This window comes from Anopheles darlingi, chromosome 2, assembly GCF_943734745.1.
Source record: "Anopheles darlingi chromosome 2, idAnoDarlMG_H_01, whole genome shotgun sequence".
Taxonomy (NCBI): Eukaryota; Metazoa; Arthropoda; class Insecta; order Diptera; family Culicidae; genus Anopheles; species Anopheles darlingi.
The window spans coordinates 52,158,291-52,184,733 of record NC_064874.1 but is presented as its reverse complement, the minus strand read 5'-3'; the positions used below and the strand labels follow the sequence as shown (position 1 = coordinate 52,184,733).

The window sequence follows — 26,443 nt, the reverse complement described above, 5'->3', positions numbered from 1 at the left end:
TTAGAAACTGCATTATATTTAGTATTGTGTGTCTCATTGGTTTCATGTTTATAGTAGAGATGTGCAAAAAAGAATAAAAAAAGTCAAGAGACAGATTTTATCCTTCGTAATGACCATCGCATAATTTATTTAACCATTGGTGATGCAATAAGAGCTACAATCTTTTTGAAATTCGCCCGGGGAGAATTGAAGCCAATTCATAACATTATAGTCAGCTATTCAATGTATTCATATTAACATACCAGCAACTTTTTTTCATTTGTGTATAACTCGTCTTTACTAAATGGTAAAATAAACTGAACATAAAATATTATATCTTTACATCGTTTATCGCTTGAATTTCACTTTCATCAAATTTCAAAACTGCAGCTATTGCGTTCGTCATATGTTTTCTACTGTCGCAATTGCGTGTTAGAAGAAAACTTAGAATTACATTTTTTAAATATTCTAAATTTGAACCTTCTTGGTTAGTATTGCTCCGAAAGCGCTCAATTTCTTTTTCCAATCGAGCTACTTCATCTTTCAACTTTTCTTCTACAAATACTTTTTCCTGCAATGTTTGACGAAGTGTGCTTTCGATTGTGTTTTTAGATGTGCGTAGCGCACTGATTTCGACGTTCTTTCTAGCTATTTCTTGTACATAATGAAGCAAATGTTGTTCTTCTGTCGTAGGATCGTACGAAGACCCTAGGCCGAGTGTTGAAGTTGACTCATTGAATACACTAATGGCTTGGGTGTTACAGGTCTCACGATGCAAAATGTAATTATGTTCCTGTTGGCGTAATGTGGCAGTTGAAAGAGACAGAATTTCCATCGATGTACGCAACGCTTTAATTTCTTCATCTTTTTCTTCCATTACTGCCAGTGAGCGTTCACGTTGTTTCTGTAATGTATCTTGTAGATTTCCGATCTGACGCTCGAACGACACTTGCAAATTATTAATCTTCTCATTGTGCTGTACTGATTCCCTTTTTTGCATTATTGCATATTCAGACAGTTTACATTCAAAGTCAGCTTCTAGTCGCTCTGTTGACAGTTTCATTTTGTTGAGTTTCTGTTTTAATTGAGTAACATGTTCCTGGCTCAGAAGCAACTCTTCACGAAGTCTTCGATTCTCATTAATACACTGGTCGTATCGCCGCCTATAACATTCCAGTTCGTTTGATTCGTCATGGAAGACGTCTAGCTTTTTTTCACTAGTTGCCTCTAACAAAAATGTTGATCCTAACTGTTCATGTTCTGGTTCGTGTTCTTCGAGTAGGCATCCATGGACAACCATTGACGATTCATGATGAGTGGGTAAACAAGCGATTGCTTCTGATTCCCCATTTTTTTGCATCAGTGCTATTGTTTCTTTGAGATTACTAATATTTTCTTTATCTCGTTCTCTCAAAAGATCATATTTACCTATGACTTCGCTCAATTCTGAAATACGTGCCTCAAGGTTCGCAACACGCTCTTCATGAACCTCTGCCAGCCGTTTACTTCGTTCCTCTGCTACACAAACACGCATCTTCTCGTCGGCTACCGTACGTTCATATTGCTGTTTTAAATGAATCATCTCCAATTGTAGCCCCTGAAGAGACTCTTTTAAACTAGCACTGCCAGTCTCATTAGACTGAACACTGTCCGTTACGGGTGGATTTAGGGTCTTAACGTTGCGGTTAGTACCTGGGGGTATGGGTTCTGGCATAATAAGGAGCATCTGAGTTTTTAAGTCACCAAGTTGCATTTCAAGTTTTTCATTCAAATTTCGTTCATCGACGAGCATCTTTTTAAGTTCTCGAATTGTAAGAAGCTGATTCTCATTATTCATCTCACAATTAAGCTGATCATTAGCAGAAGCACTAGCAGTCAACCCAAATTTTCCGTGTTTTTCCAAGGCAGTTAGGCGTTCTGTGAGTTCTTGAATAGTTTCATTTTTGAGGGCGAGTTCATGCCGCAGCTGATTGCGTTCTTGTTTTAAAATGTCTTCGATCCGGTTGCGCTCTTCAGTAAGAGTTGCTATATTCATAAGAAGTTTCTGCATCTGTCTTTCATTCATCATCTCTGATGCAATTACTTTTCCGGTGGACGTTGAGGATGCGTTAGTATTTTTTTCAGTTGTGTTTTGCACTAGTGGTTTTTGAAATGTCTGCATAGCGGCTTCCAAAGCAGCCTTTTCCTTCGCTAAACCCTTGTAGGCAATGATGATATCTGTTAAGAAATAAAGCAACAAGTAAGAGAAAGTCAGATGCCACCCCTATCAATCATTACCTTTCAGTCGGCATTCGTATCGATTCAATTGCTCCTTTTGTGAACTTATGATTGACTCATACTCCGTGGATTTGTTACATCCTCCCAAGTTATTCGATTCCATAGCGCTTGTTTATGCGTACTTTATAGCTTATAGCTCACATGCACGGCTCCGACCCTTTTGTTTAAATATTCACAGAACTCCGGCTCCTGCAATTTTTTAAACATCCACCAAGGCAATAATTTGACAACACGTAGAAGAGTCCTAGAGATTTCTGGGTCTTTAAGGATAAAACTCTCTGCTATGTTGGGGTATTTATATGTTCGTCTATAATTTTTCTGCACGGACACGGATGTTCTGGTTGTGCCGATGTTGAACCGATTATGTGCAATCCGTTCGTTCCCTTTGGTATCGGCTATCCGTAATCTTAGTTGCAGGATCTTGCCTTGATGATTGCTGGAAGAAGAATTCGATCGTTAATGCAACAGATCCTTGCAGAATCACGAATCTTACTGATCTTGCCGGAGCTGGTCCCGATGGATATCCGAAACACCGAGATCTCGTGTCGCAGATGTCTGTACTCTCTAGGGTCGATTGTGAGCTGGTAAATTGATTGCCGGAGCTCTTTAGCCGGAGCGGAAAAGGTAGAATCCAGAATCCGCTTCCGTGGATTCAACTTCGTCTTCGGTCGTTCGTTTCGTGGTTCCGTCTGTTGTGGACTCGCACTACTTTTCGCACTGTTGTAGCGTTGATAGCGGTTGTACAAGTACACCGGTAACGACGGCGGGAGATGCAAGCGACTTGATTTTGTGCTTATCGCGCAGGAATTAAAGAATTTCCCAATTTTCTTGGATTTTCACAACAACATCGTCCAAAACAAGGCCGCAGAGGCGCACACACGCGATCCCCCACGTTCGCACGCACGATACACAGACACAAACTACAAAACTGTCCATAGAAAACTAGAAAACTGCCTCTGCAGCAGACCAAGGTGTTTAAAATAGAGGATGCTTGGTTGGTTCTGCCGTCTGGACTAGGGGTGACGTCGCAGCTGCTATCGTGTTTTTGGTGTTTCGTGTACTGCGGAGTGGAAATTTGGCCAGATTTGGATTCACGGACGATCGTCATGGCTTCTCGCAAGCGCTCCGGCTCTGGATCGAAGAGGCCGAAAGAAAAAGTGGTGCATTTTTACGAAATGATGTGTCGCGGCGAGGATCTCAAGCGGCAAGGAGAGCGGCAGTTTTGGGAGGAGTTTTTCCTTCTCCAACCAAATATGGATGTGCTGGAATCCGAAATGATTAAGCTGAATTCCGAGCAATATTTGGTGGCAAAAGGCAACATTTTGCAACTATTCGGAGAATGTATCAATATGCTCTCATCAAACAGCCCCAAGCGCATTCATAACGCCCTACAGACGATATGCGTATATATTCATGTACTAACTCGCAAGCAATCTCTTACGATGATAAGCTCGGCTACCGCCGCGGAAACTAATGGAATTGGGCCAGGCGCAGCTACTACTTTTATTAGTGTGTGCGATGTAGATGAAGAATTGCGATTGCTGCTGAGTCGTCTGAACGAAACTATACTGTGCGATGATGTCGCCGATAGTCCAAAGGACCTGTGTCTTAAAATTCTCTTGATCATTGCTACGGGCATGGATAATGTAAATGAAAATCAGCTTATAGAGTTCATTATTGGCCAGAACTTTTTCGAGGCTTTCAAAAAGGTGCTAAGCGATTCCTCTCTCCGTGCTTCCCATGGGCATGATATAGTTACACTACTGACGGTACTCGTTAATTATCGGAAACACGAAAGCAGCAACCCTTATATCGTAGAACTTTCGCTACTTGCCGATGAATTAGCATTAAACGGGTAAGTGCTAATACCTCATCGCATGATCCGGTTTAAACAGTCTCCCACTCTCTTTTCATTTAGGTACGGACAAGTAATATCATGTGTACTGACCATGTTCTGCAAGCAGCATCTCCTGAACCTAACGGAACTTCCGTCGTCGTCGTCTTGGTTTTCATCATTGTCCAACATTGTTGGGAACATGTTTATTTCTGAGGAACTCTGCTACAGAAGTCAGCAAATTAGGTATAATAATACTACAAATATCCTTGCAAAAGAAGAAAGGCTTTTATTAACATATTGAGTTGTTCGATCGCATTCAGAGCCAACAACGCGCTTCTTCTGGCTTTGTATGAAGCCATTCATCTAAATCGGAATTTCATAACTACCCTAGCCCACACACAAGCTGATTCAACGCCTCCATCACCATGTAACACGCTAAATTCTAACGAAGGAACTCCTGATTTATCATCTGCCGCAATTATTGATGCCTCTCACTACTCTACCAATTTATTCGTGGCCCTCTTTCAATATTGGTAAGAAATGATCTGAAAACGATGGGGTTTGCGAGCAAGAAATGAATCTTATGATTAACAACTTAATACAACTTTCTCTTATGTATTAGCTCGATTGTCATGCAGGACCATAAAAGTGAACTAAGCGCAATCAACTTGAAACTCTGTCTTCTGATTCTAACATGCATCGCAGAAGATCAATATGCTAATTCGATGATGCACGACACAAATCTTACGTTCAAAGTATCGCTTCATCGGGCGCACATGAGACATCGAAAGATAGCGTCCGAAAAAATGTCCAAACCTCAACCATTGGCCACAACTCTACTAGGTACATGGCATGTGAATACGATTATATATCAAATATTAAATATCACTATTGCTCTTTACAAACGCGCAATACATTTTCAGATTTGCTGGTGGAATTTGTCGTATCACACCTGCTGAAAAAATTTCCCATCGAGCTATATTTACTGTGCATCGGCATAATACACCGAATAATTGTGTACCAAAAGCGATGCCGAGTCAGGCTAGCCTATCAATGGAAGGAATTATGGACGGCAATGATAAGTTTGCTCAAATTTCTTATTTACCAAGAGCAAAATTTGATCAAACGCTGTAACTTTTTTGAACTTGCACTACAGGTAACGGAAGCCAGTTAAAAACGGTAAATAGGAATAACTAATGTTTCTATCTTCATCTTTTAAGGTCGTTAACATATTAAATCTTTTCATAACATATGGAGATACGTTTTTGGCAACAACGAACAGCTATGATGAACTGTACTATGAATTGAATCGTGAAGAAAAAGTGTTTTGTGAATTGCATGCTCTGGTTTTAAGATACGCATCTTTGCAAGACTGCGAGTATAAGGAGGATGTAATACGATTGTTGAACGCGCTTTCGAATATTCTGGCGATTATTAAGCATTTTCAATTCAAAATTAAAGAATGGCTAGCTAGCCAAAGCTTGTCGACGCCAACAGAGCAGCAAATCTTGGAGCAGATACAAAAAAACTACGATCTCACACTAAAACTACAGGACAGTCTGGACCACTATGAAAGATACAGTGAACGACCGAAGCATGTTTTTTTTTTCGCTAACTTAGTGAAAGAAGTTATGACTGATACTAGAAAATCGGTTTATTATCTCGTCAAACAAAGCAACAAGAACAACGCATTAGAGTGCAACACAATAATTAGCCGTTCAGTTTCATCCGGAGGTTTGTCTTCATCTACTATGCCATTGTCAACTGAAAGCGCTACTTTAGCAGAGCACAATTGAAGTGATTGATTAAAGTCTTAGCTATAAGAAAATAATGGAATGGAATGTCTTTCTGCTTATTCAGATAAAAATAACATTTCTTTTTCCACAGACGCGGACCAGAAGAATGGTTAAAATTGCTTATGGCCATTAATTAATGTGCTGCATCAATAAATGTTTTAGACGAACAAATTAATTCAAAAAATGTATCGCCTTCAATTCATACAGGAAGCCTGCAAATATCTTTAACCAACGAATCGTGATTCATGACTTTGAGGGGTCAAAGAATATCGTCGGATAATAAAATGTTATATATTCGCTTGTTGCATTCGGATAACAGTTTTCTAATGAACTACAAAATACATGATCCCTTGTGTATAACTTTTCTTTACTGCGATTGTAGCTTATTTCTCTTCATATCGATGGACCCGGATCCTGTTGAACCATGTGCATTTTTCTTGGGCCATTATCATCCGATAAGTATACATACATACATATTTTAAAACTATCGCCATGCAAAGAATATAAAGACCTTTAACAATTTTAAAATAATAACGAAAAGATGGCGGAACAAGATTCTCCCATCAACATACATCCTGTGACATAAAAACATGTTCATATTAAACGGAGAAAGCGTTTGATGACTCTGAAGATACATTTCATTTTTAAAAAAGAATGTCGTCGTCCCCTTCGTCCAGTATGTTGGCCTGGTTACGGACGTCGATTCCTTCCTGCAACAGTGCTGCACGTGTCTCTTCAGCCTTTTTCTTGGCAATACGTTTTTTATCCTGTATTAAATAGTAAAAATCACATGAAGGTCACAACACCCAAAGATAAGATAAATTTGGCCCTGTTTGGAATATTTCATTACTCACTTGAATCTTCTTAAGACGATAAAATTCTTCACGCTCAAGCTCGTCAAGCTCAGAAATAATGTACGCCAGGGTACGATCAATTCTTGGAATGATGACTACGGAGAATAAATTAGTAATTTGATTCGGCAAACATTCTGTTTGTGTAGATTTTAAGAAAACCAGGGACACTTACCATGTTCGATGGCATTTACACGCCGGTTCGTAATTTTAATCACTTCATCCAATGTTACGAATGAAGTTTGCAGCGATGCCAGCTCCACCAAAAGTTTCACAGCGCTCTGATAGTTTTTCTTCAGTTTCTGCAACTGCTGTCCTCCCTTGGCCAATCCGGTAAGTTCGTAAGTATCCGATCCGTCTTGATACGACTCAAATACAGGGAGCGTCACTCCGGCCACATTATCTTTCTTAGTACGTATCTTAATCTGGGCTTTGGTGACGTTCTGCAGGACAACCTGATTGAAATCACCTGATGCAAATTTTGCTTCTGCTAGAGAGAAGGCAGCTTCCTTCATTACTTCGCCCATCAACGTTTTGGTCTGTGGAATGATATAAACGTTATGATTTCCTAGGACAGTTCAACTGGTAACTAGCATCTGAGCCTGCATACCTCAATAATTTTGCTGAGGATCATACGGAAACGCATCTGAAGTGCATCGGCCTTTTTCTTCAGCAATCCGTGCCCCTTGTGGGCACCAGCCAACCGGGCCTTCATTTGCATCTGAGCACTACAAAAAGTAGGCAAACATTGAGGCGTGAGCAGTTATCCAATGTGTTTGCATTCCAGCTAACTTACCCACGAGAAGGGAAAATAGGAATACGATCCTTGGACGACATTTTTTACGAGGTTCTGCACAGTACTTCAACCAGATTTCACTTTATTTTTTTCGCAGACTTTCCGCGCAGCAAACCCAGTCACAAGACCTACAGTGATGTCCCTATATTTAGTTGAAGTTCTGTTTTCTAAACCGCTAAATTTGAGCATCAATTGCTGCGGTTTAGAAGCTCCGATTGAAATGTAGCTTGCAGCGTTCAAGCTTTTTCAACATCCAACCGTTTCAGTATTTTCACTCAGTGCATTTTTGTATTTAGTTTATTTAGTGAAAACGTGATAATTTTTATTCGTTTTTAAATAAAGTACATCTTTTACCATAAACTTACTTCAGATCTTCTGGATTTAGTGCCACATTTACCTCAGCAACCGACCCATTGGGGTTGAAGACTGACTGCTGGTATATGCTAACGGCAAAAGTGCAGCTGGGCTCATTTCATTGTTTGTGTTTTTCATTTGCTTACGATTTTCATTCATTTCTAATGGCAGATGTTGATGATTCGTAACATGCTGCAGATGTGTGTATTGATATGAACCTGCAAGATTCGATGGAAGATATGGAATCCCAGTATCTTGGTTGCTTGCAACATTCAAAAGCGGTCTTCTATCGTCACTGTACTTCTGCATAGATTCGCGAGAGAAAAGTTCTGAAGTTCCTACCGCTGCTGCATGCTGCCGTTTTGTTTCACTTGATATTTGTGGAATTCCTCTTCGTTTTTCCGATTGAATAGAAAAGGCAAAAGAACTCATAGCAGTATTGCTATGATGCGTCATAGGTGTTGCCGGAGAAGATTGCACTACAAGTTTCCCTTCTCCCATTTTCCTGCCGTCTTCGATTCCAAAAACATTGGATGCCGGGCGGCGACCGATTATCACGGGAAAAGTGGCCCCATTGGTACCGATTGTTGAAAGCGTTGAATCGATGTTGCGGCAATGTTTGAGAGTTTCAAGAAAATGCTTCTGCCAAAATTCACTGCCAGCAGGAAAGCCCAAAGTACTCCGATAAACATTACCAGCTGTATCAAACATTTTTATAACGTAATCCGATGAATTTTGCGTCATTTTATATCCTAAAATGATATTGAATAAAAAAAAACTAGCTTATTCAGTTACATGCTAACCTTAATATAGGTTTACCATCATAGAATATTGCTTCATAATCTTCCAAAGTTTCCATCAATTGACACTTTGCTTGATCACTGTACAGGGTAATTTTCGGCGTTTTAGCTTTAACCATCTTTACAAAACGCGCCGCGTAGATGTACTTTTTCCAGTGCTGTTCTGGAAGACTGTCATAGGTGTAACATAATGTTCCATGCGTCGGTACATCGGGCGGCCTATCCTTGATGGGAATTCCTCGGCTTCCACCTGGTTGGTAAAATAAAAATCGCATCCCATCGGACGAAATTCTACAAACAGCTACTACGCGGTCTTCTTGTAATCGGCCTTTGGGTTTCAGAAATTCTAGCACTACTTCTCCCTCAGTCGAAGTAATGCTGAGAATAACATGCTTTGTACGGTGACGGTCTGGCAGTAGTCGGGCTGTATTAAGCGGCGGGGGTAATTGATGACGTCCTGATGCAAAGTTATGCATTTGTTTCTCATCTGCTGCCATCCCGTTTCGGTTATTGCTACTTGAAGCGACCTAAATTTGAAAAAAATAATCAATTAGAATACTTCAAAACATTGACACTGTCTATTTTTGTTTACCGAAAACATAGCTGGAGTTTGTAGTTTAAGACATTCTAGAGTATTTGACTTTTGTACTGATTGTTGTGGTGTGATTTCGTATTCCACAGTATGTTTCGAAACTGGTCTATACGATCCAGAATGATGCACTTTATCGGCATCCTGACCGGTTATTTCGGCTTTGTTAATGTTATATTTTTCCATCAATTCTATACTATTGAACTTGCTAAGCAGGGATACTTGCGGTTGTGTCCGTTTTGCATTCGATCCAAATACTTGACTGTCGGTCGGTCGGGCAGCGAAATGCTGTGGCATAGGTTCTTTATGTTCATCAGTTGCACTGGGTGAGCGATTTAAAAATAATTCAGAATTTTCTGCAGCTGCACACGATATCGCTCCTATTCCGCTATCAGCTGCTGATGTTCCAACTCTATACCTCGAAGGACCAACGTTTCCCACACATGGGTCGCAACGTTTCATAAAAGGATGCGCTAGAACATCGTTCAGAGCAATCCTTTCCGACGGATTTTTCTTCAGTAATCCTTCGATGAGATCACTAGCGTCCGGAGCGATATTTGCAGGAATAATGTAATTAGAAATGACTACCCGTGTCAGGGTTGATTTTACACCATTTGTGTCGAACGGGGGTTTTCCGACTAACAATGTGTAAAGCATGCATCCCAGTCCCCATACGTCCGCTGGCAAACCATGGGAAGCTCGAGATACTACCTCTGGTGAGATGAAGTTAGGTGTTCCACACAAGGTTAGATGCTTTTCGTCCGCACGATTCAACTCTGTGGCCAGGCCAAAATCTGCGATTTTAACAGTCATGTTTGTTGACAACAAAAGATTCGATAGTGATATATCACGATGTAAAATGTTTTGCGAATGTAGATAAAGCACTCCTTCAACTACTTGTCGCATAACAAGGGCCGCTTCATAATCATTGAACGGAGAGTTTCGTGCGCGCAGGTACTGCTGGAGTTCTCCATTGGTGGCTAATTCCAGTACCAGATACACAAACGTAGCGTCCTCGAAGTAAGTGTACAGCTCTAGTACGGATGGGTGTTTCAATTTTGAATGAATGTAAACTTCCTGCCGTACGCGGTTCGTCAAACCAGACGACTGTGTAGCATTTTTGTTGATCTGCCGGATGGAAGCAAAACAGGAAAGTTTTACGAGACTTGTAGCTAGAAACTATGTAGTACTTACCATTTTAATAGCCACAAAAATCCCTGATCGAAGACATTTTGCGCGATAGACTGTTGCAAATCCACCCTTTCCCAGCACTTCATAAACCTCGTAGTCCTAGAAATATAAAGCGTTAAGCAAAAAGGTCCACACCAACAGAAAAATAACACATTAAGAAGGGCCGACAACCTCAATACGATCGCCGAAATAGATTTTCATCTTGAAAACGTCTGGATGTCGACAAACTTATTCAATTTTTAACCAAAACTTTCTGTTCCTTGTTATTTTGAAGATTTCGCGTTTTTCGTTTGCCTTCCGTTACGCGCTGGACATTTACGGCTTGGGTCCAGGTTTAAATGCACACGTGAAGTCAAAGCACTTTTTTACCCACCATATTGGATCGGATTTTTGACAGCCAGTGAAGGTTGCTTTTGACAGCCAGTGAAGGTTTGAATTCGATGAATTCGACGAAAAAACGCGAAACGAAAAAAGCATCCGTATGCTTTTTAACCCAACTATTTTGAATATTAATCGAAAATGCATATGCGTTTTCCTCGCAGTTTCCCTTCTGTCAAATCCCATACAAAAAATATCATAGAAACGGACACGCATGCGTATGCGTAAAAGCTGTAGCCAAAGCCTAATACTGCATCTAGACGACAAAGAAAAAGCTGAGAATGCATTAGCCGTGGCCACACGGGGCGAAAATTTGCGCGCAAATTTGCACATTAATGCCAAAATGTTTTCGCTTCGTGTGGCAGGGGTAAAAACCCAAGGTACTTTAAAAAGACAGGTAGCTTTATCCAGAACAAATCCCCGATTTTATTTTAGAAAAAACTTCAGAGTTTGACATTCACGGGATGGTGGGATGTTTACTTCGGGAACGCTCTTTTCGGAGCTGTTTTCGCTTTTCTGTGGTATTACGACAGTTAAAATTCACGAAAAGTGGCACGAAAGTTAAAGTTTATGCAAATATTCTCAAAATTCTTCCTAGTGTTATCGGTCCGTAGGTCTTGCCACCCAGCCTAGAACAAGAGCTAGCTAGCGTTCCTGAACCGTGCTCACTCGCTGTAAAACACAACTCGGTCGCTCGAATGATCTTAAATACAAAGATGAATCATTTAAACATCCGAAAAAGAGTGAAATCAGGTACTTTCCTTGATAAAACCACCAAACTTGCCCATATCTTCTTCTTCTTCTTCTTGAAACTCACGTGGTTTTGTTTATAAAAGCGCCCTCCTATGAATGTCAAACAAATTCAAAATGGTGACCTGTCAAAGCGGTTAAGATGCTACCTGTCTTTTTAAAGTACCTTGGTAAAAACCCGAAAATTTATGCCGAAATGTCAAACGTATAGCCGTGGCCACACGGGGCGAAAACTCTAGCGCAAACGAAAAAATTAATGTCAAAACGGTTTCGCTTAACCCTTACACGCTGTCAAACTTTTATACGTCCGCGGACTTTTTCGCTGAACCCTTGACGCTATCGAACGCTTTATTTACGAAAATGTAGGTTCTTTTCGTATTGTTTTTGCATTTTTAATATAAATATAACAGCAACAGCAACAATATCGTTAAAAACTGCAAAATTTATTCGGAAATCAACTTCAGCGGCCAAAACACAGATGAAAACAATACGTTTGACATTTCGGCATAAATTTTCGGGTTTTTACCCCTGCCACACGAAGCGAAAACATTTTGGCATTAATGTGCAAATTTGCGCGCAAATTTTCGCCCCATGTGGCCACGGCTTATGGTTTTCATCTGTGTTTTGGCCGCTGAAGTTGATTTCCGAATAAATTTTGCAGTTTTTAACGATTTTGTTGCTGTTGCTGTTATATTTATATTAAAAATGCAAAAACAATACGAAAAGAACCTACATTTTCGTAAATAAAGCGTTCGATAGCGTCAAGGGTTCAGCGAAAAAGTCCGCGGACGTATAAAAGTTTGACAGCGTGTAAGGGTTAAGCGAAACCGTTTTGGCATTAATTTTTTCGTTTGCGCTAGAGTTTTCGCCCCGTGTGGCCACGGCTATTTTGTTCTACATGACTCATCAGCCGTGGCCACACGGAGCGAAAATTTGCGCGCAAATTTACAAATTAATGCCAAATCGTTTACGCTTCGATATGTTTACGTGGCCGGGTTGAGGAAATTAAAATCGTTTTGTGGAAGAAAAGGATTGAACACACTAGCAATGATCACTATCTATCAATGTAAACCACAAATAGAACATATTGCGAGCCCTTCCGTTTGCAAACAGCTTTTACTCTAGGTTTTACGCTCCACGGACCTATAATCGTTTGACAGCATGTAAACGGCAAGCGTAAATGTTTTGGCATTAATTTTTTCGTTTGCGCTAGAGTTTTCGCCCCGTGTGGCCACGGCTATCCAGTAAAGACATCTTGGAAGGACATTTTTGAAATTTTTAGTAATAAAAAACATTGCATTTTTGATGCTATTTATTCGAACAAAAATCGTGCATAACATGGGCTAATGCTGAGAGATTTTGTTACATTAATACAGATGAAATGCTGTTTTGCTTTCTTTTGCTACTACGATACTATGATAACCAATTTCATTTCATTTTACATCGTGGTAAATTGGAATGGAGGAAATTTTGATTTGGGAACTTGAAATATTTATTGAGAACCTGGCGCTGATACACGAAAGCAATTTCCACGAAAATTATTTTTGGTAGTACTGGATTGGATTGAACTGGATTGATCCTTAGTAACTGGAATAACAGACCTTTGAATTGTACTAGAGAACGCCAAAATCTCTTTTTATCTCTTATCTCTTCCTCGCTCCTCTCATTTTCAGTAAGCTTACCATACACTCCCAAGGATTATGCGCAGAAGCTGCGTTTGCATTTCAGAAAAATCGACTGCAAACAGTATAAAACATCGTCCTGTTGTACGCGAAAGAAAAAACCGAACAGAGTCTGAAGTGTAGTTTTTTCTCAAACAATACATTGAAAAGTGCAAGTGTGCTCTTTCCTATATGCCCTAACAGATCTCTTATTATCGAGTGTAGTACACAATTGCGTGAAGTGACTAGAGCGCCTGATACTTTGTCTAGAAAGAATCGAAGCACTGCTTTTTATTTGAACGAAAAATATGATTCCTGTGGTTGGAACGTCTTCTAAAAAACAAACTCAGAAAAGCTCTAGCGGGCGATGGCTCTTCTATGGTTTTATGCTGTTGCATCAATTTCAATTGTCTTTCGGTTAGTATCTTTGTTCGAAAAGAAAAAAACAAGGGTTTTAAGTAAAACAAATTGCCAAGGTACTCTTTACTGGATTTAATCGGAAGCTGCATTGCAGACTTCCTTTTCACCTTTATATCTTTAAGACATTATTAAAGCATTAGTGCAGAATCGCCAATAAAGGCAATGTTTTATTTATTTTTATTTAAAATTGTTTCGATTTTCACAGGAGCATATGGGACCGTAGTCACTCAGCCAGGAGAATGTCGGGATGTAAATGGCAAGAAAGTAGAACAAGGTATTATGAGTAATCTTTTTTTTAAATATCAAAATAAATCAAATTAATCGCTAATTTGATTCTTATCTCGTTTTCATATTAGACTCGCATTATGTCCCACCAGGATCTGACACCTGCCGATTGTGTGTTTGTGATAATGGTCATCCGAAAGCCTGTAAGGCCGTATTATGCTCTCCTCCACATGATTGTAAATCATTTCAGATTGGTAGTTCATGTTGTGAGTTTATATGTTTGGATGATACCCTCGGAAACACACCTGATAAAACATATGATATCGGCATGTGACTAGTGGCCAGCGGAGTGATTGCTACTTTCTCACTTACGCTGCTGTTCTTTGTCATTAGTCGTTTGCGTCATCGTAAAAGTCGTGCTCAAGAATGTCGGGAAGTAATTGATGATCCCGTACAACGAAATATTGCGAACAACGTGGGATATTTGAATGGAAGCATAGGATACATTGGCAGTGGCACAATGAACATGGACTACTCCTATGTTGATCATTCAGTGGCGCCACATTATCAGCTATGGAAGCCTCCCGGCGCATACTACAGCCGTGGGGAAGCTCCTCCACCCTATGAGGAAGCAATTGCAATCACTAGCAACGAACCTTTGGGCTCCTGTACTGTGAGGTAACTAATTATTATTTAAAGATTTTTAATCTACTCTGCATAATTCATTATCACCGTATCTGATTTTTGTTCCGCCATTGATACATGGCCGACGAATGAAGGAATGAAGGAAGGAATTTGGACGAATGAAGAAGTTATTTCTGGCAATTTACATTATTCATTAAAGAAATCATATATTATTTCAAATGAGTGAGAGTTCTAGTCTGAAAATTGAAGTGTTGCTTCACTTGCTCAAGGAGCTGAAGCAGAATTTTTTTCTTTACTAAACTCCAAATTACTCTTTATAAAATATGCCCTACTTATGCTTGATTATGCATACAATTTCAGTGTAGCAACTTCAACTGGCCGTACATTGCCTATAAGCATTGGTCCCGACATCGATAGTAATGTACCCAGCATAATGGCTAATACTACAAATTTGATAAATATCAATATCAATGGTAGTTCCACTGCATCCTCAGGTATCGAATGCGCTAACATAGCTAACGTTGGCACAGTTGGGCATAATGTAGCAACAATTACAACGGAAGAAATACCGTTGACATCCGTCAGTACCGATCGTGCTAGTACGAGCACTCAGCACGTTATTGTTACAGAAATAGATGAAAATACCATTATGCGATTTAACGACAACCACAAAGATGAAGCGGGGCGACATTGTGAAATAAATAATGATGGTGCTGTGGCGGCTTTTGATTGTGAAATTGCTACTGGTAGTTCAAATATCGACCAGTACAATTGTAAACCTCCCTTTGAAACAGCTTCGGAATTGTGTAGAAATTCAAGTTGCGAAATGGTACTAAATTCTAGCTGTAGTTTAACACAGCAATCTTCCGGGCCAGAGTCATCTAGCAGAACATCTTTGGGAACTTTGAACAGTATCGACACGAGGGCATCTTCATCAGTTCGTATGACCAATCAACGAACGAACGGGGTAGATCCAGTTTTAGACACGGACAATTATCGTCAGATGGCAGCCACTGTTGGCGATAATAGTCATTTGAATTTGGGCTCATTTGCACACGCAGTCCCAGCATCTTTAACACTGAATGATGATATGATAACTAATAACATTGGGCATGTTGTGGGCAGAAATTATGTGGGAAAGTGTCGATATTCTGAAAAAAAGTATCATCGCACGATTCCTAGGCAATTTTCAATTGTTGATCCTATTACAAATCCAATCAAAGTACCTTCCGCAATGTATTCAATGCATAATGCATCGGTTGACACCTCGAAGCACACATCTCAAAGAATCAAAGGACCAGTGTGTGAATTGCAAGCTGCTGTCTCTAAAATAAATGTAGCCAATACTAATAAGATCTGCCACTGCCCAATACCACATAGGGCAATGACATCGTATCAAGCTGCTTCAAGTACAATTCCAGAAGCGACTCCATGCTTTGAAACGCTTCGCCATCTCCGACCTACTTCGGATGTACACAGTAGATCACAGGGTAGGGATGAGGCTCGTGCTTATCAATCTAGCGACCACTTAGACAATCGCAGTGCCAATAATTCCGTAGATAGAGTGAATAGTCAAATTTTCCAATCCGAGGGAAATTTTATGTGTGACCGAAGCCCGATAGCCAAGGGATCCTCTGGGTTTGAATCCATGCCAAACGGAGAGCAGCGCTACCATACAAAGGAACTTTCTAGGCCGCCATCAACTTTATCTGGTACATTTGAAAATGAAAGCAACAAACCAAAGCCCTATAAACAGCCACAGCAGCAACAGTATCTTCAGCTACGAGAACTCGATCACTCCTACAGCAATATAGATGAACGAAAGATAGAGAGGATGAGTGAATTGCAATCCCGTTTAAATGTACGATGTATGGAAAAAGAACGAGATCTACATCCCGTGGTGAATAGTACGTGTACCTTTAACGCGACGATTGGTACTCAAAGTAATCCGATTCTTCCACCAAAGATAAAAAAACAACTCAAACAATCACAATTACTCCATGTGCAAAATGGAAAAACAGAATCAATTAAACAAAAAAGTCGAAGCAGCAGTTTAGTGCACGTTAAGCAAAGTGCGACTGCTAACCATGCTAGTCTCGCATATGGGCACAACGGTAATAGTGATATCAAAGATGGGAAAATCATGAAAATAAATGAGACTAAAAAATCATCTGTTGAAATTCAGCATAACAACAACAGTGGTACTTTGTTGAAATTGAATAGTTTTGGAAGTGCTCAAGGCTGTTCGAGCTCATTACCACGACAGTCATTTATGATGGCAAGAAACTACGAAAAAAAACGTAGCAACGATCACTTAAGCCTACAAACTACTGGCGATCAAATCAGATCAAAAAGCCATGGCGGAATTTCTTCCACAGAAGCCACGATAAATAAAAAAATTCAAGAAAGGTCGACCCTTGATTGCAATACGCTTCCAAAAAACGGAATCGCATCTGTTAATAGAAGTTCAAGGAAAACTAACCTTCTCACTGAAGCAGTTAATCATATACCATCTGTAATAAATATTCCTACAACCCCAAAGTCATCATTTGGAAAGAAAATTAAATGTATAAAAGCGAACATTGCAGTTGAGAGTGTTGCTGTGGCGGCAGATGACACTACAATTGATGGAAAACTGGAATCTCAAACAGAACAACGTGGTTCAATGGAAAAATCGAATAAAACGAAATCCAGTGTATCTGGGACCAACAGCAGCCACATCAAACCAACGATTCTTTCATCACTGCCGGTAGCAATGACGACGATAATAAATTGTGCCAACCCTAGAGAGCACGCATTGCCAAATGACAACAGTTTAGATGACGATTATTTAAGTGAATGTGAAAATTGCAAATCTTCTGGCAATACCCGCTATTATTTGGAATTGGAAAATGATAGCAAGTGTGTAACTCCAGTTCAAGAAACTATGACATTACAACGTAAAGTTCCGGATACTACCGAGGAAGAACAACCAAACTATTACCGTGTGTCATCAACTTTGCCAAGTGGCAGTAGCAAAAGAATCATACCGTAAGATTTTTAAGTAAAGTATTACTATTTAAAATACTGTTTAAATTTGTTGCTTTATCTCCATTTTCGTTTTACAAAAAATGTAGATATTGATTTTGAAATCACATTTTAAGGAATCCTTCATTGGGTATAGCTAATTTTTACCACTGAATTAATTGTTGCATGTTTATTTTTTGACTAAAACGAGATTGATAACTCGTTATGAACAGTTTGAATTTTATTGTATGATTGTTTTGGTTTAACTGTGGCTCAAGCTACATTTATCTCGTACCTTACAGCGCAGTGGATAAAGATCGGATTGCATGGTTTTCAACAATACCGGCCAGTTCTTCATCCGATGATGACGAAGTATGTGAGTAAGTGTATGAAAATCAAACAAAACATCTTTGGTTTTTACTGCCAAATATTTTCCGTTTCCTCCAGAAGCCAAATCGTCGTGAATTGATAGGAGCATCAACAAAAACCTAGTGGACTCGCCGTTACGTACGCCGTTAAGAACTTGAACGCGTAAAGCAGGATATAATACACAAATAAGATTCGTCAGTATTGTAGAATATCGTATTTTTGGTTTCCACAGGGAATTTTACTTTTATCGTTTATTTGTGTTAAAATTACAACGGGAAAATAAAACGTCATTTCATAATACTACCAAGATTTCACTGAGTCTCGTAAAATACTTGTAGTATAGCAAATACACAGGATAGATAAAATCGTGTCAACTAGTAGGAAGGACGAAAGAGAAATAAATAACATACAAGATTTTAGGAAATAATGAACAACGATATAATTGATAATGAAATAAATTAATGTAATTAACAGTAATCAACAATACAGCATAAATTATCAATGTTTGTTTCCAATAATCGGCAGTAACAATATCAATAGTAATATCAACGGTTTATGTATATCAAATGTAAGCATTTTATGTTGCCAATCAAGATATGTGCAATTATATTGGGCTGAGAACCCCCCTTGGTCATACTGCTAGTTTGAATCATTACTAACCAATTTATAATTTATGTTTATACAGATACATATTACGTGACATACATAAATAATAATATTAGGTTTCTTAAATAACTTTAATCATTGTTTTAAATGGTCGATAACTATGGCTCGGCTATATAACATTTTAAATATATTTATTATAATTATATAGAACTCATCTTGCTACCTCCGCTTAGCAAAAAAATGATTGAAACAATGGAGCTAAACGAGCAGGTAGCGTACAAGAAGAAGCTAAACAAATCATTTTATATATTTTCGTCGGACTAGTAAATACCTACACGGTCTCTACTAGTTTCTTATTTTCTAATGCGGTATCCAATGGGGTGGCCTGATTCTTACGTGTAGTTTTGTGCGAATTTTCGATGGCATTAGCTACCCCACAACAGAGTATTGTGAGTGACAGATTGTTGCATAGGCAGTATCAACCCCATCGAGCGGCCAACGTGTAGAGAGATTTGAGTAATTCTAGTGCACGAGTATCGGAGTGATGTGGTGTATCTTGTTTCTTTTTCCTCTGAACTGCGGAAGGATAACCCAGGGAATCACTCAAGTCTTTTTGGTAGCGTTGATTAACAGATTCTGGTGCCACTCGCTGAAAATTTGATAATGTCGATTCTAAGGATTCTGCCGAGGTATGTGGCGTATCGGTGTAAAAGGTTGTGGTTGCTGATAAACCGTCTTTATCCGATCTCGTCGTTGTTTCGTCAACGGTTGTAATGGTTGTAGGTTCAGCGGTTGTATAATCAACAGTAGTTTGGAAAGGAGTCGTTGGTAATATAGTCGAGGTATAAGCAGTAGGCTCTTGAATATCATCTTCTTGATCACTTTGATGGTGAGATTCAGAAGAAAAGTACTGCATGAATGATGTAGCTTCTGTTGCATACGTTGATGTTCGTTGTTCAGCGCTTTCGCCATTAATATGTTGGCCGTTCGCCTCGTTATATTTAGTATAGTTTGTTTCTATGCCAGTTACATTTGCCACAGAAACATCACGATACAACTGTAAATCCGTTCCAGTATCGATTTGTTTTCCACGACGATGGTTTTGCATTGCAAATCCCTCACTATTGGCACCCTCTCCGTCAATGTTCATGAGTGCATCTAGCAGTGCTTTACGAGATTGCTCATTTGCCGTCGAAGAATCATCATCGCAGGTTCGAATAAGCAGTAGAATAAGCCTTCGCATTGATTTATTTTTATCAGCCATTTTCATTGCATGCATCAACTTATCTACTTGGCCATCGTCTAGATTTCCGAACATTTCATTGGCTTTTTTTTGCATTCCGGAATAATCTTGAACCGAAATAGAATTGACAGAATTTGGTGATGAGCGAGGCGTAGGCGTAGTAGCAGCTGCAGTGACTGGAGAAATATAGCTATTAAAATTGTCCTCGTTAGATTGGGTGGGAATCGGTAGACGTTCGGCTGTAGGATTGATCTGTGTGGGATTCACTTTAAACTGTGCCATCAATTCGTCATTTATAGTCAAAGGATCGAAAAATACGGTATAAGACATGGTGGTGCGCGTATGACCCGGTGTGATTTGATTTGGAACCGTTTGATTATCTTTTTTTCCATTTTCAAAAGAAGATTGATTACCATTACCATTTAACGAGTTTGCAGAATTTTCGAAACTAACGATGCTGTATTTTGCCATCACATTTCTATTTTGCACCATGTTTTGTTGGAAAGAACTGAGTATTGACCCACTTTGAGATCGCTGCAGTTGTTCTTCCTCTTCGAGTGGTAAGGTTGTTTTCAAAGTTTCTATGTCATTTTTCCGGGGTGGTTTTAGTATGGATTCAGGTGATGGTACAGAATCTACGGTTTCACTCGTAAAGCTTGATTGTTCTGAAGCAGTATCAACCTCGACAGGAGCATAGGTAGCTAAACGGTTGTAGATAGGTTTAACAGGAGCAACGGTAGCCGTCGATTCAAAGGTATTAGTTTTTGTCTGCAAACTATGCGATTCACCATGGTTGCGGGACTGTTGCGTTCCCAGCTCACCATTCACTTCATCTGCTAACTCATTTCGCTGGTTGCTAATAAATTGTATCGACAAGCTTTTGCCCTCTTTCGTTCCTTTTCCTGTGTACTGAACATTGCGTTGTGGATCTTTTAAGGAAGTAGTTATTGGAGTGGTAGATGACTCTACGAATGGCGAGTACGTGGATGGGATCGGTGTGGTAATGTCCGAAAAGTCAAGCACCTCAAAGTTCTCATGCGTTCTGAAAGGTGTATAATAAGCAGCGCCATTGTTCGGAAACTCTGTTGGCTTCTCCAAGATTCCGTCTATGGAATTTTCTTCTTTTACTGACACTAGTTGCACTGGAGCCTTTGGACGGATTTCTGTCAATATTCGTCTAAATGTAACAGGGTCTTGCAAATATGCCGAAAGGGCATGTGTGAAAACTTGAGCAAGTTCTCGAATTTGAGAAGCATTGGACATCCCAAACGCGGGATACCTACTGGATTGCCCTTCCAAATCATGTTCCAGCGCTTGATCTACATTGTGGTGATCATATGATGTACTATTGTCTAGGTTGTAAATATCATTTCCATCTTCTTCTTGTTTGGAATAAAACAAGCGATCGTATTGTTTGAGGGTTTTCCGTGTGAGCAAAGATCGGTGCCCTATATCAATAGGCAATTCACTCTTAGAAGATAGTGTCTGTCCATAGCCAGTTGGACTGAACATAGATTTTGCTTCTGAATTAGTTCCCTGGTTTTGCGAAGCGGGTAAATGCAGGATATAATTCACCGACTGCATTGTAGGGAAAGCATCGGGTTGATGTTTCATCTGCGTTAGATCAGCATCGCGAATCAAAGTAGCGTAATCATCATGTCCCGCATCGTTCTGTGGGCTCCCCACCTTTAGGCTTTTAATGGTTTTCATAATTTCCATTGCGTGATCCATTACCGATTCATCCATCTCAGCTTTACCTCTCGTGGATGAACGGGTATCGTCATCACTTCTTCGATCGGCCTTGATTCCGCCACCATCGCCAATAGTGGTGGCAGCAGTTCTGGCGGGAATAGACGGCACTGTTGGCGTATAGAATTGTGTAACTTTGCCTCCTAGGTTCAGCTTGCGTGCCGTTGTGTATGGTATGTAGTTCATCGAGTTGTTACCACTACCAATCTTGAAAGCATCTTTTTTACTTTGCTCTTTGTCTATGTTCTCTCTGCCCACATCGTCCCCACTTTGACCAAATCGCCCGTTGACCTTGGATGCTTTTTGGCCGTTTTCATGATAGTTATTGAACATTTTTTGAACGATGGAAGCAAAAGACGCCGTCTGTGCCGTGTCCTGTATTTCGTCTTGCGAAGCTGATACATTTCTGCCCCTGCCTTTACGGGGTCGAGAGCCATTTCCGTTGCCTCCATTGCCGGTTAAGCTACCTTCAGGGGCGTCAAACAAATTTTCTGAGTCTACACGACGGTTCCATTCGACATCTTTCAAAAAGAATCGGTCTCTGTTCTGTATGTCAATTTTAAGATGCTCGGCATGCTGGTGGATCGGTTGCGGAACTGGATGCTTGCTTTGCAAACGAGCTCTTTTGGCTAGTGTTAACATTTCGGTACTTTCTGCATAATGATTTGGTGTAGATGCACAATCCACCTTGAACCACCAGTCGCAAATCAAATCGAGTTGTCGAAATATTGTTCCATTCGGACAAAGAAATGATATTTTTTTGCCTTCATCGCATATGTGAAATACCTATGAAAATATGATTGGTTGGAAACATTATATATAATAGAAAAAGATTGTGATCAGATTGGACTCACCTGGCAGCGAGCTTCTAGATCAGCAAAGTAACCATTTCCATGGTTTTCGCATTCGAACACTGTTCGCGGGATGTGTGTCAGCACGGGAAAATCTATGCCTGGCCGACCTACTAGACCCTGGTAGTTGCTGTTTTCTATACTAGCTGAGCCAAATGGATCGGCAATAGAACCTGCTTCCCAGCCTTGCTTTGCATCTTCTTCTTGCAGCTGAGCTTTTCGTTGAATTCGCTTCAAAGACGCCCGTTCCATGCTTTCAACCATCGGTTGCAGTAATACCAGCAGCACTAGTGATAGGAAACATTATAATTACAAAGATGTATTTGAAGTGATTTTGAATTTTTGTTCGTTTTGCTCGTGCTCGTTTTGTTCTTATCGATGATTGATCAAAAATAAAAAATTCCGATTATTTTTACTTTGGCAAATAGACTGCGCTACTCTTTATGGACAATAGTTAATTAGTGGTAATACTTGTTCTTCTTTCCGTTTGTATCCGATGATAAGTTTATTTATTTATATTTCATTACTCTTCTTCACATCCATTACTTTGAGTATTGGAATTTAGGAATTTGAATATGCGCGAAACGCAGTACATATACATACCAAAATATAACCACATTCTTGTGGCAGACATCCTCTGCTCTGTGTTGTTCTGTAGGTAAAATTTAATCAATCGTGTTCCTAGATATGCTCAGAAGAAGGAGTAATTGATACGTGCGAGCACAAAACGTATTGATTGCTAGCCGATCCACTAACATCCATACGCAAGTTCGTATAATCGACAGAACGAAGTCTTTTACGTCCTTTAACTTCTAATAAAAAATACACGTCACTGCAAACAAAATTGTAAAAAAATAGAAAAAAAAATTAAAATTCGATAACGTCTCCTAACTTTTATATTAAGTTATTCCTTTTCTATTTGCTAGGTAACGATGTAAACAAAATATGAAATAAAAAATGTAATAAGTATCGAAATAAATGATGTTTTTTTGAAAATGTAGGAATTGATTTTCTCGCTTTGTCTGAGATTTTTTCCTGTTGTTACCTGTTGCTTGCTTTAAGTAATTGCCTAGTTCTTTAGATATTCAGAGGAGTTGCGGGCATGAAAAAACTTACATAATCTTTGTTTAAGTAACTGACTAATTTTAAAACCCATACTGTATAACTACGCAATTGTTCACTCGAAGATAATCAGGGTGATGAAAGAACTACCTTTCGAAACTGAGATCCGGCATCAGTTGCATAAGCATCATCTCGAGTACATCTGCTTTGTTTCATGAGATTTTTCTCAGTTTCTCTCTTCTAACGCTGCCATTGAAAATGATTAGCACATCCATTGAATGTACAGTGAGAGTATAGTCGGGCATAATTGTCCGTTTGTATGATAATAAGTTACCAAATCATACTGTTACATCTTCGTCTGCAGTTCGTCTGCAATGAGCTGGGAATGCTAAGCAATCACGTTTTGGTGGGAATCTAACATTGAAGATAATTGGACCAATGGAGTTGTTCTTTTTCCTGTTGCGAGAAATCCATGCAACGAAATACGGTCAATATTTTTTTTAATATTTCAATGCGACAATTATACTGAACAATAAGATAAAAAACATAATTGCTTAGGTAGGTAATAATCGTGCATTTTATTTAAAAATCGTGCATCGTAATTCGCACCAATCGTAAATTCTTAAACCAAAGCAACACTGTCGTAATGTGTTTATCATACATGTAACATGAAGACGAAGTAATTTGAAATACATGGCAATTGTTGGCCTGCTTCAAATTTCGTGTGTTTATACATAAACCATTAATTGTCCCAAATATATTTATGAAGGTCTATTTGATCTTTAAGGACGTATTGAAAAGAAACAATCTTAGTAAACATGATGTCAAGTTTAACCATCAACCATCCAAGGCTGAAACCATTTCACGCCGCATCGTGCATTGGCAAAATATAACCGAACGAGCAACTCATGTGCCCCATGACATTAAGCCCTTTTCTGCATCGTGCCCCATTCAAGAGAAGACGACACGATAAATGAAAGTCTTTAAAGGAAAACTCTGAGAATACCAGCTCCGGAACACTTGGAAAGGTCGTTAGAAAGCGAAATCAAACAATGTTCACTGGTGAAGTGAACGGACAAAGAAGTATTCCTAGACTATGCCAGTGTGAACCATTCAAATCGTTACAATCGAGTAAATACCTTCAAAGAGATTATCACCACACTGGTCAACGTATATTATTTCGCGAAACTAAATTTGAATGTAGAAATAAATAGAACGCCGATTATTTCGTGTAAATGGCATGAAAAATAGCATTCAGTCATATAATTGTAATAATAATTGTATTCTGTCGCGTTGCAAAAGCCCTAGTTGTTTTATGATAGTATGATAGTATGATAGTTGTTTTAAGCCCTAGTTGTCGCGTTGCAAGGCCCTAGTTGGATATGATGGGTTACAATCAAATATTCATTTAAATCATGGAAAGTGTATTATACACTTTCGAATTCAGATGTGATTGAACACTACAAACAAACACTATTTTAAAACAATTGTAGTACCCATTGTCACAACATTGGCGTTATTAGTTAAGTTATGTATTTAGCTTATCAATTAATTGGTAATTTTCCACATTGCTTTTCATTGTTCATCGTTCATCCATCGTTATTTCTTAGTTATTTAAAAAACGACTCGCGTTAAAAACATGTACGATGTCCTTTAATCAAGGCAAATACAGACTAATCATTGTGTAGCTTCACACCTTCATTTTTGTGTGTGTTTAATCGATCACTTACACAAACACGGACCTACATTTGAGGTTTTTCTATGTGGTATAACAATTCTGATTCGTATCACTTGCACTGCATCACTCGCTTGGTTTTAGCACTTAATACCATCCATCACAGCACAAGTTCAACGGAAAACTTTATTGAGCTCTTCAGTCAGTTTACTACATCCAACTGAAGTACTAACGACTTAACCCTGTCGCGAACGGCAGAATACTGTTTCGCGTTTTCAAATCGCGCCCGACGTTGGTTACGGTTTAGGACGACGCGAGCACGACGCTCACATTTTTTATGTAATCAACATAATGATCGCTTCTCGGCTAGTTTTGCGCAACCAGACGATTTTATTAAGTCTGTTTGCTTGCTTGTGCTTGTCTGTTTGCATTATAGTTGTCTTTTTTTATATGAAACAAGAAAAGAATATAAATAAATAAATATATATATATATATATATATTTTTTTTTTTATAGTCAAAGGTTTTCTAACTTCCTTTTTGGAAGCTTCCTTAATTCTACTGTTTGTCTGAAGTAGGTCGGCGCTTCATTTGTGATTCGATAATTAAATATGTCGCTAAAATTTTATGAAAAGTTAAAAAAAAACTAATATATGCTCCAAAAAGCTTGAAAATACTGATATGCTTAGCATAAAAAACTTAATATAAGATAAACAAATAATTAAAACCGATCAACATTGTAAAATAGAGAAGTTTTCAATAATCCAATGCCTTGAGATGCGCTTATCGTCTTGTACCAAATGTTTATAAAAAAATGTCTCTCTTACCTCCATTGATTTCAACTGATTTGATGATTTGAACAACAATCATCTTTCAACATTTATTTAATTTATTCTCCGTTTCATTGCATTATATTGCTTCATTACCATTAGCTAAGAAAGAAGCTAGGAGAAGGAAAGATCTCATACTTGCTCATCTTCATACCACGTTCAACGATGATCTAATAACCAATTGCTTTTGAAGGCTAATCACTAAAATGTTTTTATTTCAATAATAAGAGTTTCTGCTAACAGAACAAATAGATGATGCTTATCTGTAAAAGCCTATATCGAGGATAAACATTCATAACAAGACGCACTATCCACAATTTATTATATTCTATATATGTTGATTATTTCTCTTGTATTCACATAATATACACTAAAACATGTTTGACAATCGGTTCAGCCATTACGAAGGAGTTTGGAACCTAACGGACTGATAAGAGATTCTGTACTTGGGCGTATCTTCTCTTCAGGATTCAGTATAAGATGTAGTGCTGAGTTATACAACCT

The 26,443-nt window shown here is 39.0% G+C and overlaps 6 protein-coding genes across 8 annotated transcripts; 2 read left to right on the top strand and 4 right to left on the bottom strand.

Moving 5' to 3' along the window:
• Positions 1 to 36: 36 nt before the first annotated feature.
• On the bottom strand, positions 37 to 3,152 carry LOC125949984 (GRIP and coiled-coil domain-containing protein 1). The gene is made up of 3 exons (XM_049677509.1): positions 2,750 to 3,152; positions 2,257 to 2,692; positions 37 to 2,196 (listed from the first exon to the last, which is right to left on the bottom strand). Exons 2-3 carry the CDS (start codon positions 2,357 to 2,359, stop codon positions 311 to 313), a joined length of 1,989 nt encoding a protein of 662 aa, XP_049533466.1. The 5' UTR covers positions 2,360 to 2,692; positions 2,750 to 3,152; the 3' UTR covers positions 37 to 310.
• A 115-nt stretch (positions 3,153 to 3,267) lies between these two features.
• LOC125949983 (armadillo-like helical domain-containing protein 3) lies at positions 3,268 to 6,193 on the top strand. Its single transcript, XM_049677508.1, has 6 exons — positions 3,268 to 4,111; positions 4,175 to 4,336; positions 4,414 to 4,626; positions 4,716 to 4,936; positions 5,017 to 5,249; positions 5,314 to 6,193. The coding sequence occupies exons 1-6, from the start codon at positions 3,363 to 3,365 to the stop codon at positions 5,887 to 5,889; spliced, it is 2,154 nt and encodes a 717-aa protein (XP_049533465.1). The 5' UTR covers positions 3,268 to 3,362; the 3' UTR covers positions 5,890 to 6,193.
• A 42-nt stretch (positions 6,194 to 6,235) lies between these two features.
• LOC125949986 (V-type proton ATPase subunit D 1) lies at positions 6,236 to 7,679 on the bottom strand. The gene is made up of 5 exons (XM_049677516.1): positions 7,537 to 7,679; positions 7,351 to 7,468; positions 6,916 to 7,279; positions 6,744 to 6,838; positions 6,236 to 6,656 (listed from the first exon to the last, which is right to left on the bottom strand). The coding sequence occupies exons 1-5, from the start codon at positions 7,575 to 7,577 to the stop codon at positions 6,534 to 6,536; spliced, it is 741 nt and encodes a 246-aa protein (XP_049533473.1). The 5' UTR covers positions 7,578 to 7,679; the 3' UTR covers positions 6,236 to 6,533.
• Positions 7,680 to 7,929: 250 nt separating this feature from the next.
• Positions 7,930 to 10,759, bottom strand: LOC125959317 (serine/threonine-protein kinase PLK4-like). The gene is made up of 5 exons (XM_049692136.1): positions 10,642 to 10,759; positions 10,474 to 10,569; positions 9,283 to 10,407; positions 8,710 to 9,217; positions 7,930 to 8,642 (listed from the first exon to the last, which is right to left on the bottom strand). The coding sequence occupies exons 1-5, from the start codon at positions 10,669 to 10,671 to the stop codon at positions 7,930 to 7,932; spliced, it is 2,472 nt and encodes an 823-aa protein (XP_049548093.1). The 5' UTR covers positions 10,672 to 10,759.
• Positions 10,760 to 13,372: 2,613 nt separating this feature from the next.
• On the top strand, positions 13,373 to 18,123 carry LOC125952466 (integral membrane protein DGCR2/IDD-like). Its single transcript, XM_049681933.1, is given in 5 exon segments — positions 13,373 to 13,676; positions 13,885 to 13,953; positions 14,036 to 14,582; positions 17,858 to 17,927; positions 18,003 to 18,123. Coding segments are annotated over 5 exon segments (840 nt in total). The 5' UTR covers positions 13,373 to 13,567; the 3' UTR covers positions 18,048 to 18,123.
• Positions 18,124 to 18,988: 865 nt separating this feature from the next.
• LOC125952464 (uncharacterized) lies at positions 18,989 to 25,352 on the bottom strand. Of its 3 annotated transcripts, none has more exons than XM_049681931.1 (4): positions 25,132 to 25,352; positions 22,977 to 23,205; positions 22,377 to 22,660; positions 18,989 to 22,308 (listed from the first exon to the last, which is right to left on the bottom strand). In XM_049681931.1, exons 2-4 carry the CDS (start codon positions 23,005 to 23,007, stop codon positions 19,009 to 19,011), a joined length of 3,615 nt encoding a protein of 1,204 aa, XP_049537888.1. In that variant the 5' UTR covers positions 23,008 to 23,205; positions 25,132 to 25,352; the 3' UTR covers positions 18,989 to 19,008. The 3 variants fall into 3 exon arrangements, with proteins under 3 accessions (XP_049537888.1, XP_049537887.1, XP_049537889.1); XM_049681930.1 differs by having other exon boundaries at positions 25,166 to 25,352; XM_049681932.1 differs by having other exon boundaries at positions 25,182 to 25,352.
• Between the last annotated feature and the right edge of the window lie 1,091 nt (positions 25,353 to 26,443).

What these genes read in the sequence shown, in the direction of transcription:
- LOC125949984 (XM_049677509.1), bottom strand. Translation starts at nt 2,359, where the DNA reads ATGGAATCGAATAACTTGGGAGGATGTAACAAATCCACGGAGTATGAG. An exon ending in ATACGAATGCCGACTGAAAG is followed by an intron (nt 2,197 to 2,256) that starts GTAATGATTGAT and finishes ATTTCTTAACAG; the next exon opens with ATATCATCATTGCCTACAAG.
- LOC125949983 (XM_049677508.1), top strand. Translation starts at nt 3,363, where the DNA reads ATGGCTTCTCGCAAGCGCTCCGGCTCTGGATCGAAGAGGCCGAAAGAA. An exon ending in GATGAATTAGCATTAAACGG is followed by an intron (nt 4,112 to 4,174) that starts GTAAGTGCTAAT and finishes CTTTTCATTTAG; the next exon opens with GTACGGACAAGTAATATCAT. An exon ending in TTTTTGAACTTGCACTACAG is followed by an intron (nt 5,250 to 5,313) that starts GTAACGGAAGCC and finishes TCATCTTTTAAG; the next exon opens with GTCGTTAACATATTAAATCT.
- LOC125949986 (XM_049677516.1), bottom strand. Translation starts at nt 7,577, where the DNA reads ATGTCGTCCAAGGATCGTATTCCTATTTTCCCTTCTCGTGG. An exon ending in TGTAAATGCCATCGAACATG is followed by an intron (nt 6,839 to 6,915) that starts GTAAGTGTCCCT and finishes TATTCTCCGTAG; the next exon opens with TCATCATTCCAAGAATTGAT. An exon ending in ATCGTCTTAAGAAGATTCAA is followed by an intron (nt 6,657 to 6,743) that starts GTGAGTAATGAA and finishes TATTTAATACAG; the next exon opens with GATAAAAAACGTATTGCCAA.
- LOC125959317 (XM_049692136.1), bottom strand. Translation starts at nt 10,671, where the DNA reads ATGAAAATCTATTTCGGCGATCGTATTGAG. An exon ending in TTTTTGTGGCTATTAAAATG is followed by an intron (nt 10,408 to 10,473) that starts GTAAGTACTACA and finishes TCCATCCGGCAG; the next exon opens with ATCAACAAAAATGCTACACA. An exon ending in TGAAGCAATATTCTATGATG is followed by an intron (nt 8,643 to 8,709) that starts GTAAACCTATAT and finishes ATATCATTTTAG; the next exon opens with GATATAAAATGACGCAAAAT.
- LOC125952464 (XM_049681931.1), bottom strand. Translation starts at nt 23,007, where the DNA reads ATGTCTGCCACAAGAATGTGGTTATATTTTG. An exon ending in AAGAATGTGGTTATATTTTG is followed by an intron (nt 22,661 to 22,976) that starts GTATGTATATGT and finishes TCCTATCACTAG; the next exon opens with TGCTGCTGGTATTACTGCAA. An exon ending in ATCTAGAAGCTCGCTGCCAG is followed by an intron (nt 22,309 to 22,376) that starts GTGAGTCCAATC and finishes ATATTTTCATAG; the next exon opens with GTATTTCACATATGCGATGA.